Below are 13,695 nucleotides of genomic sequence, written 5' to 3' on the forward strand. Positions count from 1 at the left end.
CATGACCTGAGCCGAAGGCAGACACTTAACGACTGAGCCACCCAGGCACCCCCTGACAGACATTGTTAAGAGAACTTTTGAAGTCCAGCATACTGAAGTACAAAGCAGGACAACATATATTAGCTCATCCTGAGCTGATTAAGCCCTGAGAAACTGATACATACTGGTCAAAGTAAAAAGTTACACAACTGTGTAAACGCAAATGCTTCTGAGGTATAGGAATTCGAGGATATCTTTCTAGAGGCCAAAATATATCAATACTTAAATCTGTTTTCTAGTATTCCTGTCTCAGTATTAATATGCTTGGTTGAGTTTTATGAGTTGTATTTTTACCAGCCTTGGTATAATTGATGAACACTGTATGTACCAGAACATAGTGTTTATTGGTTTTAATTGTATTTTGAGTTTGTTGGAGTTTTTTTATCGGAATCATAGAGACTATTTTTGTGAGATTGCTGGTTTTATCTTTGAGCTATTGGTGGTGCAGATATAATCTTTAGCATTCATTACATGAGGCATTTCAAAAGTGGGTTCCATTGAAAAATGGGGACTTTTCTAATGGCTGGAACGCTTGTGTCTATCAGGCATTGTGTGTTCTAGGCTGCTAGATAAACAACTGGATGTTTCTTACTTTCACACTTCCCTCTTACAATATTCATTCAGTATATATTTACTAAGCCTCTGCCATATGGTAAGTACAGTACTTGGTGTTCAGATATAATGATGAACAAGATGGAGACACCCAGAATTCACATACTGGTAGGGATACTGATATAACGAGGCAATTGCATACAGTTTGGTCCCTCTGCGAACACTTAACCCGAGCCTGGAAGATTAGGGAGGGTTTCTGAGAGGAGTTGACATGTAAGCTGAGATCTGATGATAAGTTACAAGTGATCCAACTGAGAGGGTCAAAGAAAGTATTCCAGTTAGAGGACATGGAAAAAGAGCATGGCATGTCTGGGCAACCAGGGAGCATTGAGCATGAAAGACAAGAGCTAAAGCTGAAAATACAGGGATGTGCTCAATGCCTTAACTGGGCACAGAACTGCTCTTCAGGTGATTGGAAATGGGGGGAGGGGTGGCATTTTGAGTTGGCACAATAGCTGAGAAGTCCTAAGAGCATTTGTCCCTGCCCTGTACAATTTTTAGATAAAAGTCCAAGTTGATAGGCAAAGAAAATTCCCGTGAGGATTTTGGACTCAGTTCCAAGGGAGGAAAAAAAGTGGGAAACTGGAATTTAAAACCAGTGGTAATAGTAAAGCATGAGATTTTTTTTTTTTTTTAAGTAAGCTCTGTGCCCAACATGGGGCTTGAACTCACCACCCCAAGATCAAGAGTTACATTCTCTATTGATGGAGCCAGCCAGTCACACCAGCACTAGATCTTTTAAGAAGTATTTTTTTTTAATTTCAAGGAAATTTAATAACAAGCACCTTATGGTTTCAACCAAATTGACAGCCTCATCACTTCCTATCACCTTAAAGATAAGAAATTAGCATTGTTTTATTACTGAGCTGCCTTTATTATTTTTTCTTTCTTTTTTTTTTAAGTTCAACCAATAAGAAGATAATACAAGAAGGAGTAAAGAAAATTTTAAGGACAGATGTTGGAGTAATTCCAATGAGATTCTAGGCCCAGATCCACCACCTACTAGCTGTATGACCTTGAGCTAGTTATTTTTTTTTAATTCAAGTTTATTTAAACTGAAAAAACAGGGGCGCCTCTGTGCTCAATCAGCTGAGCATCCGACTCTTGATTTTGGCTCAGGTCATTATCTCAGGGTTGTGGGGTTGATCCCCACATGAGGCTCTGTGCTCAGCAGGGAATCTGTTTGAGATTCTCTCTCTCCCTCTGCCCCTGCCCCCCCAAAATAATAAATAAATCTTTAAACTGAAAAGACAAAAACAATTTACTCATTTCTCCCACCCACCTCTGGCAACCACCAGTGAGCTTGTTTTTTTGGTCTTGTTTGTTTTGAATCCAATGTGTAAGAGAGATCATACAGTATTTGTCTTTCTCTGTCTGATTGATTTCACTTATCATAATGTCCTCAAGGTCTTTCCATGTTGTTACAAATGACAAGATTTCATTCTTTTTTATGGATGAATAATATTTCATTGTATATTTATACCACAATTTCCTTATCCATTCATTCATTGATGAACACTTAGGTTATTTCCATATCTTTGCTATTGTAAATAATGCTGCAATGGGAGTACACTTATCTTTTTGAGTTAGTATTTTCATTTCCTTCAGATCAATACCCACAAGTAGAATTAGTGGGTCATATGGTAGTTCAATTTTTAATTTTTTTAAGGAACCTCCATACTATTTTTCCATAGTGACTGCACTAATTTACATTTCCACCAACAGAAGGTTCCCTTTTCTCCACATCCTTGCTAACACTTGTTATTTCTAGTCTTTTTTTTTTTTTTGGTAATTTTTTTTATAGATTTTTTTTCATTTAGTTTCTTTTTTTGATCTCAGGGTTGTGAGTTGGAGCTCTATGTTGAGCTCCATGCTGGGCATGGAGCCTACATAAAAAAAAAAAAAATCAGGGGTGCCTGGGTGGCTCAGTTGGTTAAGCATCTGCCTTCGGCTCAGGTCATGATCCCAGAGTCCTAGGATCGAGCCCCACATCGGGCTTCCCTCTCAGCAAGGAGCCCTCTTCTCCCTCTGCCTCTGCCTGCCACTCCCCCTGCTTGTGCTCTCTCTCTCTCTCTGACAAATAAATAAAGAAAATCTTTTTTTAAAAAACGAAAAAAAAAAAATTCAAAAAAAATCAGGGAGCATGAAGTCTCCAGCTTTGTTCTTCTCTCAAGATTTCTTTGGCTATTCAGAGTCTTTATGGTTCCATAGAAATTTTAGGATTATTTGTTCTATTTCTGTGAAAAATGTTATTGGATATTTAAAAAATATTAATTCTTCCAATCCTATGAGCATGGAATATCTTTTCACTTATTTGTGTCTTCTTTAATTTCTTTCATTAATGTCTTATAGTTTTCAATATACAAGTCTTTCACCTCCTTGGTTAAATTATTCCTAGGTATTTTATTCTTTTGATACAATTGTAAATGAGATTGTTTTCTTAATTTCTTTCTGATAGTTCATTACTAGTGTATAAACATGCAACATATGTTTGGGTATTGATTTTGTCTCCTGCAACTTTACTGAATTTATTTATTAGTTCTAACAGTTTTTTGATCAAGTCTTTAGTGTTTTTTACATATAGTCATCTGCAAATAGTAACAGTTTGACAGTTACTTTTTTTTTTTAAGTGGTTCTTTTTGTTTTGTTTTGTTTTAAGATTTGATTTATTTATTTGACAGAGAGAGACACAGCGAGAGAGGGAACACAAGCAAGGGGAGTGGGAGAGGGAGAAGCAGGCTTCCTATGGAGCAGGGAGCCCAACACAGGGCTCAATCCCAGGACCCTGGGATCATGACCTGAGCCAAAGGCAGACGCTCAACGACTGAGCCACCCAGGCACCCCGACAGTGTTACTTCTTCCTTTCCAATTTGGATGCCTTTTCTTTCTTTTTCTTGCCTAATTGCTCTAGCAAGGACTTACAATACTATGTTGAATAAAAGTTGCAAGAGTTGATGCATCTTTGCCTTGTTCCTGATCTTAGAAGAAAGGCTTTCAGCTTTTACATTTTGTTTTTGAGATTTTATTTACTTATTTGTCAGAGAGAGAGAAAGATGCAGGACTCGATCCCAGGACCCTGGGATCATGACCTGAGCTGAAGGCAGATGCTTAACCGACTGAGCCACCCAGGCATCCCACAGCTTTTCACATTTGAGTATGATTTTAGCTGTGGACTTAACATATATGGCCTTTATTATGTTGCGGTTCCTTCTGTACTCGCTGTGTTGAGTTTTTATCATAAATGGATGTTGAATTTTCCCAAATGCTTTTTTTTTTTTGCATCTATTAAAATGATTATATGATTTCTACCCTTCGTTTTGTGAATGTGGTATATCACATTAACTAATTTGCAAAGGTTGAACCATCTTTGCATCCCTGGAATAAATCCCACTTGATCAGGTATATGATCCTTTTAATGTACTGTTGAATTTCCCTTGTGTCTTTATATGCTCTTGGTGTTCATCAATGGCTACTATACTTAAAATGATACTGAGAAGTTGCCCAAGTCCCATATAAGAAATCTTTTAGAATTGAGTGTTAATGAAAAGTTTTGTTTCCCCTGAAATAATTGATATACTTTTTCCTCTATAGTAATAAAAAAAGTACATAGCTAAACATATTTTCCTAATTTTAAAAAGAAGATTGGCACACCTGGCTGGCTTAGTCAGTGGAGTATGTGACTCTTGATCTTGGGGTTGTGAGTTCAAGGCCCATGATGGGTGTAGAGATTACTTAAAAATACAATCTTAAAAAAAATAAAAAATAAAAATAAATAAAAAGCTCAGGGCTAAATTTTGAAGAGTTATTATAGCAACTATATTGACTTTTCTGGCTTTTTTTTTTTTTTTTTAAGATTTTACCTATTCATTTGAGACACAGAGACACAGAGAGAGAGCATGAGCAGGGGGAGAGGCATAGGGAGAGGGAGAAGCAGGCTCCCGCCGAGCCAGGAGCTCGACGTGGGGCTCGATCCCAGGACCCTGGGATCTTGACCTGAGCTGAAGGCAGACGCTTAACCATCTGAGCCACCCAGGCGCCCCTTTCTGGCTTATTTTTAAGTCTTCTATTTAAAGTTTATACTTCGGTTATATATGCTTTTTGTTAAAAATCTCATAGTCTTTATGGAAAGAAGGAAGACGTAATTAATTTACAAATTGGAAGCTTAGAGTGGGAATTTGGTTTGATTCAACCAAACTAGTCACTTGAATAATAATTATTATAATTGTATATTACTTTTGGATAAAGAACCTTTTATATTATTTCTTATTTTTTGCTTGTTTAATGTTTTCTTTCAGAGTGGGTTCCACCTCAACCAGAATATTTCTATCAACCTACAGGAAATGAGAAGTTACCAGAAATTGTAGGAGAAGATAAAGGCACAGTTGTCTATCAGTTAGATTCAGGTATTGTTATTACACTGAAGAGTTGGTGATTAATCATGACAAAATTATAATAAACATATTTTCTATAATAACAGTGTTTTTTTAAAAATCTGTAGTTTAGTGATAAACTTTCTTTCCATACCAACCTGAATAGGAACCCTGATATTCATGGCCAATCAGCTTTAAAATTTCAATTGTTTTTTAAAAATTATGGTACTTTGTCTTAATAGTTCTAAGCCCATTTTAGAGCTTCTTCTGTGTCATTCCCCTTCCTAAAAATCAGATATTGGATATTCGGGGAACTTGCTCTTCTTTTCTCCATCTCTGTATGTACTTTAGTGAGTACTTTGTAGTATGTGCAATGACTATCATTTACTATGTGGTTTAATTGATTTCCATTAATTTGTAAGCTTCCTACAGGTAGAATCCATGTCTTTTAAAAAAATTTGTAGAACACTGTACCCAACAACAATAGCAAAATACATATTCTTTTCAAAGGCACATGGTACATTCCCCAGGATACACTATATGCTAGGTTGTAAAGCAAGTCTTAATACATTTAAAAAGAATGAAGTCATACAAAATAAATTCTCTGACCACGACAAAATTGAATTAGAAATCAACAACAGGGGGCGCCTAGGTGGCTCAGTCGGTTGAGCATCCTACTCTTGGTCTCAGCTCAGGTCTTGATCTCAGGATCATGGGTTTGAGCCCCACGTTGGGTTCCATGCTGGGCATGGAGCCTACTTAAAATTAAAAATTAAAAAAAAAAATCTACAGCAGAATGCAATCTGGGAAATGTACAAATATTTGGAAATTGAACAGCACATTTCTAAGTAACCCATGGGTTAAAGAAATCATAAGAAGAGTTTAAAAATGTTTTAAACTGAGTGAAAATAAAACAACATATCAAAATTTAAAGGATGCAGCTAAGCACTGCAAGATAAATGTATGGCTTTGAATGCCTGTATTTGAAAGGAAGAAAGATGTCAAATCAGTTACCTAAGCTTTCACATTAATAAATTAGAAAAATAAGCACAAACTAAGTCCAAAGCAACCAGAGGGAAGAACATAAAAAAGATAAGAATGGAAATCAGTGAAATAGAAAACAGGAAAATAATCTGGAAAATCAAACCAAAAGTTAGTCCTTTGGAAACATCAACAAAATTGACAAAACTTTAGCTAGACCAACCATGAAAAAAGAAGAGGAGATACAAATTATCAAAATCAGGATTGAAAGGGGACAGAAACATCAAATCTACAAAAATCAAAAGAATTACAAGGTACAACTTCATGCCAGCAAATTAAACAACATAGATGGGGGCACCTGGGTGGCTCAGTTGTTAAGCGTCTGCCTTCGGCTCAGGTCATGATCCCAGGGTCCTGGGATCGAGCCCCACATCGGGCTCCCTGCTCCACAGGAAGCCTGCTTCTCCCTCTCCCACTCCCCCTGCTTGTGTTCCCTCTCTGGCTGTGTCTCTCTGTCAAATAAAGAAATAAAATCTTTAAAAAAATAAACAACATAGATGGACGGGAAAAGCTGTTAGAAAAACACAAATTACCATAACTGACTGAGGGAGAAAGTTTAAAAGTCTGAATAGACTAAAACAAAGAAATTGAATTAGTAATTAAAAATCTTCCTGCAAAGGGGTGCCTGGGTGGCTCAGTCAGCTAGTGTCCAACTTTGGTTTCTGTGCAGGTCATGTTCTCATGGATCATATGATCATGCCCCACCTCAGGCTCCACACTCAGTGGGGCGTTTGCTTGAGCTTCTCTCCCTCTGCCCCTCCCCCCACTTGTGCTTGGGTTTTCTTTTTCTCTCTCTCTTTCTCTAAAATAAATAAATAAATAAATCTTTAAAAAAAATCTTCCTGCAAAGAAATTCCTTGCCCAGATGGGGACAGGGTTTGTTTGAATTGTATCAAACATTTAAAGATGAAATAGTACTAATCCTTCATAAACTCTGAAAATAGTAGCAGGAGGAAACATTTCCAACTGTTTACGAAGTCACTATTCAAAGTTAAACAAAGACATCACAGGAAAACTGTATTCCTTATGAATATAAATACAAAAATCCTCAACCAAATACTAGCAAAGAGGGGCACCTGGGTGGCTCAGATGGTTAGGTGTCTGCCTTCTGCTCAGGTCATGGTCTGTGGGTCTTAGGATAGAGCCCCGCATCAGGCTCCCTGCTCAGTGGGGAGTCTGCTTCTCCCTCTCCCTCTGCCTCTCCCCCTACTTGTGTTTGCTCTCTCTCTTTCTGTATCTCTCTGTCTCAAATGAATAAATAAAATCTTTTAAAAAACCCCAAATACTAGCAAATGTTACTGTGGGCTATGAATAGGATCATCTTTAATGTTGCCTGAGAGACTCAAAGGAATGTCAAAATTCCTGTATTAATTGTATCTGGTTGCTGGTCTATAGTTTGTGGTTCTGTGAAGAGACTGGACCATGTGGGTTCCCAGCTTTTTTTTTTTTTTTTAAAGATTTTTATTTATTTATTTGAGAGAGAGAGAGAAACAGCATGAGAGGAGAGAGGGTCAGAGGGAGAAGCAGGCTCCCTGCTGAGCTGGGAGCCTGATGTGGGACTTGATCCCAGGACTCCGGGATCATGACCTGAACTGAAGGCAATCGCTTAACCAGCTGAGCCACCCAGGTGCCCCTGTGGGTCCCCAGCTTTTAATTGGATTACGTGTACTCTTTCTTTTTTTAAAAAAGATTTTATTTACTTATTTGAGAGAGAGAGCATGAGCAGGGGGAGGGACAGAGGGACAAGCAGACTCCCTGCAGAGCATGGAGCCTAACATGGGGCTCCATCCCAGGACCCCAAGATCATGACCTGAGCCGAAGTCAGACGCTTAACTGACTGAGCCACCCAGGAGCCCCGATTATGTGTACACTTGGGGCCTCTTCTGCTCCTGCCTCCTCTGTGCTTGCTTGCTTCTATTATGTGCTTCCTTATATGTATGCTTTCTCTTTTGCTCTCCTTTATTATCTAAATGTTTATTACCTGAGTCTCCACAGTGACAGAGTTGCCTATCAAAGCAAAAGTCATACTATGAAGATATTTGCTAATGAAATAATAATAAAATAATAAAATAAAAATAAATAAGCCCCCATGCTAATAAAATAAGCCCCCATGCCTATTACTGTTTCATGCTGGCATCTATCCTGCCCCATGGTCAGCATCTTTGTTGATATCAGTCACTTGCTGATTGGTGGATATTATTAATATCTGACAATATAATGCAAGTACAGTAAAAATCAGTTGCAAAGTGAAATTATCCTTACAAGACATGCAGGATTTTATGAAGTTGATGAATGTTGAAGAATTGCTTGAATCACTTGCAAAGCTACTGACAAATGAGAATCTAGAAATTTTTTTTTTCAGTTAACAGAGAAAATCAACAAAAGATGACAAAACAGGTTCTTCTAGACACAATGATAAGAATATTGTGGTACAAAGTCCTTGGGGAAACTATGAAGCCCTAAAATAGTTTTGCAAAAGTAACTGTAAAAATCAAAGATGTCATATGGCAGTCTCATTGAATTTGCCTGGCTGGCTCGTCAGTGGAGCATGTGATTCTTGATCTTGGGGTTATAATTTCAAGCCCCATGTTGGGAGTAGAGATTACTTAAAATAAAATCTTTAAAAACAAATTACAGGGCATCTGGGTGGCTCAGTTGGTAGAGCGTCTGACTCTTGGTTTCCGCTCAGGTTGAGATCTCAGGGTCCTGGGCTTGAGCCCTGCATGTGGGGCTCTGCACTCAGCAGGGAATCTGCTTAAAGATTCTCTCTCTGCCTCTCCCGCAGTGCTCTCTCTCTTCCCTCTCCCCAAAGAAATAAATATTTTTTTAAAGTTGCAACCCCACCAAAAGGATAGAAAGAGGTAATTATAATCTAATTTTTATTAAATAAATTTTATATTTTTTTGTTTTAGCATCACTTTAAAGATAAAATTTCAATCAGAACCTTTTCTTTTCTCTAATTACTATGATATTTTTGTTCCCTTCATAAGTTAATTCACCCATGCCAATTCTTCCCAAACTTCTAATTTTTTTATATTTAAATCTGGAAGGATATACCAAAAAATTATATGAAGTATACTTTATATCTCTTTTTTGTTTTCTCCTTTACCCTTTTTTTAAATTAATAAATAGGTGCTTTTTTTTTTTAGAATTAAGACTGTAAATGATGTTCTATGTGGAAAATCATTTGTCCACATGCTTTTAAATTAGGGCTTAAGTGGGTACAAATAGTATCTGAGATGCCCAGGGCACAGCCATGCAGCAAAAGGAAGTGCTCTACACCACCTTAAAGGTCTTCAGAGAAATCTGATGTTTAAAATTAAAAAATCTCGGGGCGCCTTTGTGGATCAGTCGTTAAGCGTCTGCCTTCAGCTCAGGTCATGATCCCAGGGTCCTGGGATCGAGCCCCACACTGGGCTCCCTGCTCCATGGGAAGCCTGCTTCTCCCTCTCCCACTCCCCCTGCTTGTGTTCCCTCTCTCGCTGTGTCTCTCTCTGTCAAATAAATAAATAAAATTTTTAAAAATTAAAAATTAAAAAAATAAAATTAAAAAATCTCAGCAAGGACGGTTGAAAATCTGAATATTCATTATTGTTAACCTAGTATGGCATCGAACACACAGAGGAGCTCAGTAAATATTGGCTGGATGAATGTATTCTAAGTGGAACCCACCCTAAATATGTCTGTCTCATCCACAGTGCCCACTGAAGGTTCCTATTTCACCAGTTCCAGAGTGGGAGGTAAGCGAGGGATTATCAGGGAGCTTGCCGTCACGCTGCAGGGACCCGAGGATAATACTCTCCTGTTTGAGTCAAGGTTTGAGAGCGGGAATCTGCAAAAAGCTGTCAGAGTGTGAGTAACAGGAATTTCCCGAAGGGGCAATAACCGGAGGGACTGACCCATGTCTTCAGGTGTCATGTTAGGAGTCAGGAATGTTTTTGAAAAAGAGAGAAGTGGTGAGAAATGGTCATGAGGATGAAGAATGGAATAATTGGGACTCATTTTCCCCCAGAGCAAAATTTATCTACACTGGGTTTTTTTTTTTTTTTCTTGTGAATGATTTTAGTGCTCATTTAAAATTTGTATTAATAGGGGCACCTGGCTGGCTCAGTCAGTAGAGCATGTGACTCTTGATTTTGGGGTCGTGAGTTCGAGCCCCACCTTGTGGTAGCAATTACTTAAATAAATAAAACCCTTTAGGGACGCCTGGGTGGCTCAGTTCGTTAAGCGTTTGCCTTCAGCTCAGGTCATGATCTCAGGTCCTGGGATTGAGCCCCACATCGGGCTCCTTGCTCGGCGGGGAGTCTGCTTCTCCCTGTGCCTGCTGCTCCCCCTGCTTGTGCTCTCTCTCTCTCTCTGACAAATAAATAAAAATCTTTAAAAAAAAAAAACCTTTAAAAATTTTTTGTATTAATAAAAATGCATAACATTAAAAAAATGAAGTCCTATAATCATATCTCCCCAGATACAGCAACTGTTAACAGTTCAGTATATGTGCAATAATTTTCCCCCTCTTTCCATGTATTCATAATATACAAAAATTATTTATTTATTTATTTATTTATTATTTTTTAAAAAGATTTTATTTATTTATTTGACAGAGAGAGAGACAGAGAGAACAAGCAGGTAGAACAGCAGAGGGAGAGGGAGAAGCAGGCTCCCTGCCAGGCAGAGAGCTGGACACGGGGCTTGATTCCAGGACCCTGGGATCATGACCTGAGCCGAAGGCAGACTCTTAACCAACTGAGCCACCCAGGTGCCCCAGAAATTACTTATTTTTAAAAATAGGATAACGGTATACATACTGTTTTACAAATTGCTTTTTGCCACTTAATAAATTTTAGATGTTTTCCTATGGAAGTACCACAGATTTATCTCCTTATTTTTAATGATTCATATTATTCCTTTTCTTTCTTTCTTTTTATTTTTTATTTTATTTTTTATTTTTTTTAAGATTTTATTTATTTATTTGAGAGAGAGAATGAGAGAGAGCACATGAGAGGGGGGAGGGTCAGAGGGAGAAGCAGACTCCCCGCCGAGCAGGGAGCCCGATGCGGGACTCGATCCAGGGACTCCAGGATCATGACCTGAGCCGAAGGCAGTCGCTTAACCAACTGAGCCACCCAGGCGCCCTCTTTCTTTCTTTTTAAAGATTTTATTTAGGGACGCCTAGGTGGCTCAGTCATTTTTTTTTTTTTTAAGATTTTATTTATTTATTTGACAGAGAGAGACATTGAGAGAGGGAACACAAGCAGGGGGAGTGGGAGAGGGAGAAGCAGGCTTCCCGTGGAGCGGGGAGCCCAATGTGGGGCTCGATCCCAGGACCCTGGGATCATGACCTGAGCCGAAGGCAGACATTTAACTGACTGAGCCACCCAGGCGCCCTGGTGGCTCAGTCATTTTATTTGACAGAGAGAGAGAGCACAAGCAGGGGGAGCGGCAAGCAGAGGGAGAGGGAGAATCAGGCTCCTGGCTGAGCAAGGAGCCTGACACAGGGCTCCATCCCAGGACCCCGGGATCACGACCCAAGCCCAAGGCAGATGCTTAACCAACTGAGCCACCCAGGCGCCCCCCAAATAAATTTTCTTTACCCAAATTTCTGCCAGCCTAATAGTATGAGTTGGGGAACTACGTAAATTAGAAAATTAAGGCTTGAAGTAGCAGGCTTTCCTGTTGTAATAAGATCTGTTTTTGCCAGGGGGAAACAACACTCTTTTAGATTTCTTTTTTGCAGGGGTGGGGATGTGAGGTGACAGAGATACTCTTCTGTTTTCTCCATTACAGAGATACCTATGAGTATGAACTCACCTTGCGAACTGACCTCTACACAAACAAACACACTCAGTGGTTTTATTTTCGTGTTCAGAACACTAGAAAAGATGCCACCTACCGCTTCACCATTGTCAACTTGCTCAAACCCAAGAGCCTTTACACTATAGGGATGAAGCCACTCATGTACTCCCAGTTGGATGCCAGCACCCACAACATTGGCTGGAGGAGAGAAGGAAATGAAATCAGGTACTATAAGAACAACAGGGACAATGGACAGCAGCTCTTTTACTGTCTCACGTGGACCATTCAGTTTCCACACGACCAGGATACTTGCTTCTTCGCACACTTCTACCCGTATACATACACTGACTTACAATGCTACCTGCTGTCAGTGGTGAACAACCCCGTCCAGTCTCAGTTCTGCAAACTCCGAACTTTATGCAGGAGCCTAGCAGGAAATACCGTCTACCTGCTTACCATCACCAACCCAGCCCGGACCCCGCAGGAGGCGGCTGCCAAGAAAGCTGTGGTCTTGAGCGCCCGAGTCCACCCTGGAGAAAGTAATGGCTCGTGGATCATGAAGGGCTTTTTGGACTTCATCCTTAGCAACTCCCCAGATGCCCAGCTCCTCAGAGATATCTTTGTCTTCAAAGTGGTTCCTATGTTAAATCCAGATGGAGTGATCGTGGGGAATTACCGGTGTTCACTGGCGGGACGGGACTTGAACAGGCATTATAAAACCATTCTGAAGGAGTCTTTCCCTTGCATCTGGTACACCAGGAACATGATCAAAAGGTGAGCCCCTTTATCTGCTGATCTTCCCCCGAATGCTGTGAACACTGTCTGACAGGTGCAAGGGCTCTGCTTATATGGGACTTGGGCGCGGCTTTGGAGACTGTCTTTACCCTTCTGTTTGCAATCACGTGGGTGTGGTGTGGTCGGTTCCAAACTTTTAAGTCCTGTTTTATCTTTTTTTTTTTTTTTAAGATTTTATTTATTTATTAGAGAGCGAGAACACGAGCAGGGGGATAATACTACAGAGGGAGAAGCAGACTCCCTGCCGATCAGGGAGCCCGATGCGGGGCTCGATCCCAGGACCCTGGGATCATGACCTGAGCCGAAGGCAGACACTTAACAAGCTGAGCCACCCAGGTGTCCCAAGTCCTGTTTTATCTTTGGGTTGAACCTGAACATGCAACATTTCACCTAGAGGCATTTCACTTATTAGTGAAACAATGGAATAGAGGGTTCAGAAGTCAGAGAAGTTCATAGGCCTTCGTCATAAGGCCTGTGTAGTAATAATAACAGTACCTAACAATTAGGTAGTGTTTGTGTAGAGGGGACAGGTAGTACTCTCAGTGCTTTCCACATGGGGCCCATGTAGTCTTCACATTAACCCTCTGGCATTGGCACAATCAGTATCCCGTCTGTAAATGGTGAGGAAATTAAGGCCCCAAAAGGTCAAGCAACTTGCCCAAGGTCATAGAGCTAAAAAGCGACAGAGTAGATATTTGAACACAGGCTCTCAGGTTCCAGAGTCTGAGTTCTTTATTACCTCTTATATTGCCTCTCATAAGGAAAGAATAGTAAATAAATCAGTTAATATTTTCCAAGCTTGGGGCACCTGGGTGGCTCAGTCGTTAAGCGCCTGCCTTCAGCTCAGGTCATGATCCCAGGGTCCTGGGATCGAGCCCCGCATCAGGCTCCCTGCTCGGCGGGGAGGCTGCTTCTCCCTCTCCCACTCCCCCTGCTGGTGTTCCCTTTCTCGCTGTCTCTGTCAAATAAATAAAATCTTTAAAAAAAAAAAATTTTTTTTCCAAGCTTCTGTGAAAGCAGTTGAAGGCTATGGTGTAGTGGCACC

At 39.9% G+C, this 13,695-nt stretch overlaps 1 protein-coding gene across 1 annotated transcript in view; it reads left to right on the forward strand.

The window, feature by feature from the left end:
- Nucleotides 1-13,695, forward strand: part of AGBL2 (AGBL carboxypeptidase 2) — a 37,988-nt gene that overhangs the window by 5,238 nt on the left and 19,055 nt on the right. Inside the window, exons 5-7 of the mRNA XM_044919568.1 lie at nucleotides 4,947-5,054; nucleotides 9,761-9,914; nucleotides 11,847-12,629. Coding sequence (XP_044775503.1) covers nucleotides 4,947-5,054; nucleotides 9,761-9,914; nucleotides 11,847-12,629 — 1,045 coding nt within the window. The remainder of the gene's footprint in view (nucleotides 1-4,946; nucleotides 5,055-9,760; nucleotides 9,915-11,846; nucleotides 12,630-13,695) is intronic.

The sequence above is a fragment of the Neomonachus schauinslandi genome, chromosome 11 (assembly GCF_002201575.2).
Source record: "Neomonachus schauinslandi chromosome 11, ASM220157v2, whole genome shotgun sequence".
NCBI classification, from domain to species: Eukaryota; Metazoa; Chordata; class Mammalia; order Carnivora; family Phocidae; genus Neomonachus; species Neomonachus schauinslandi.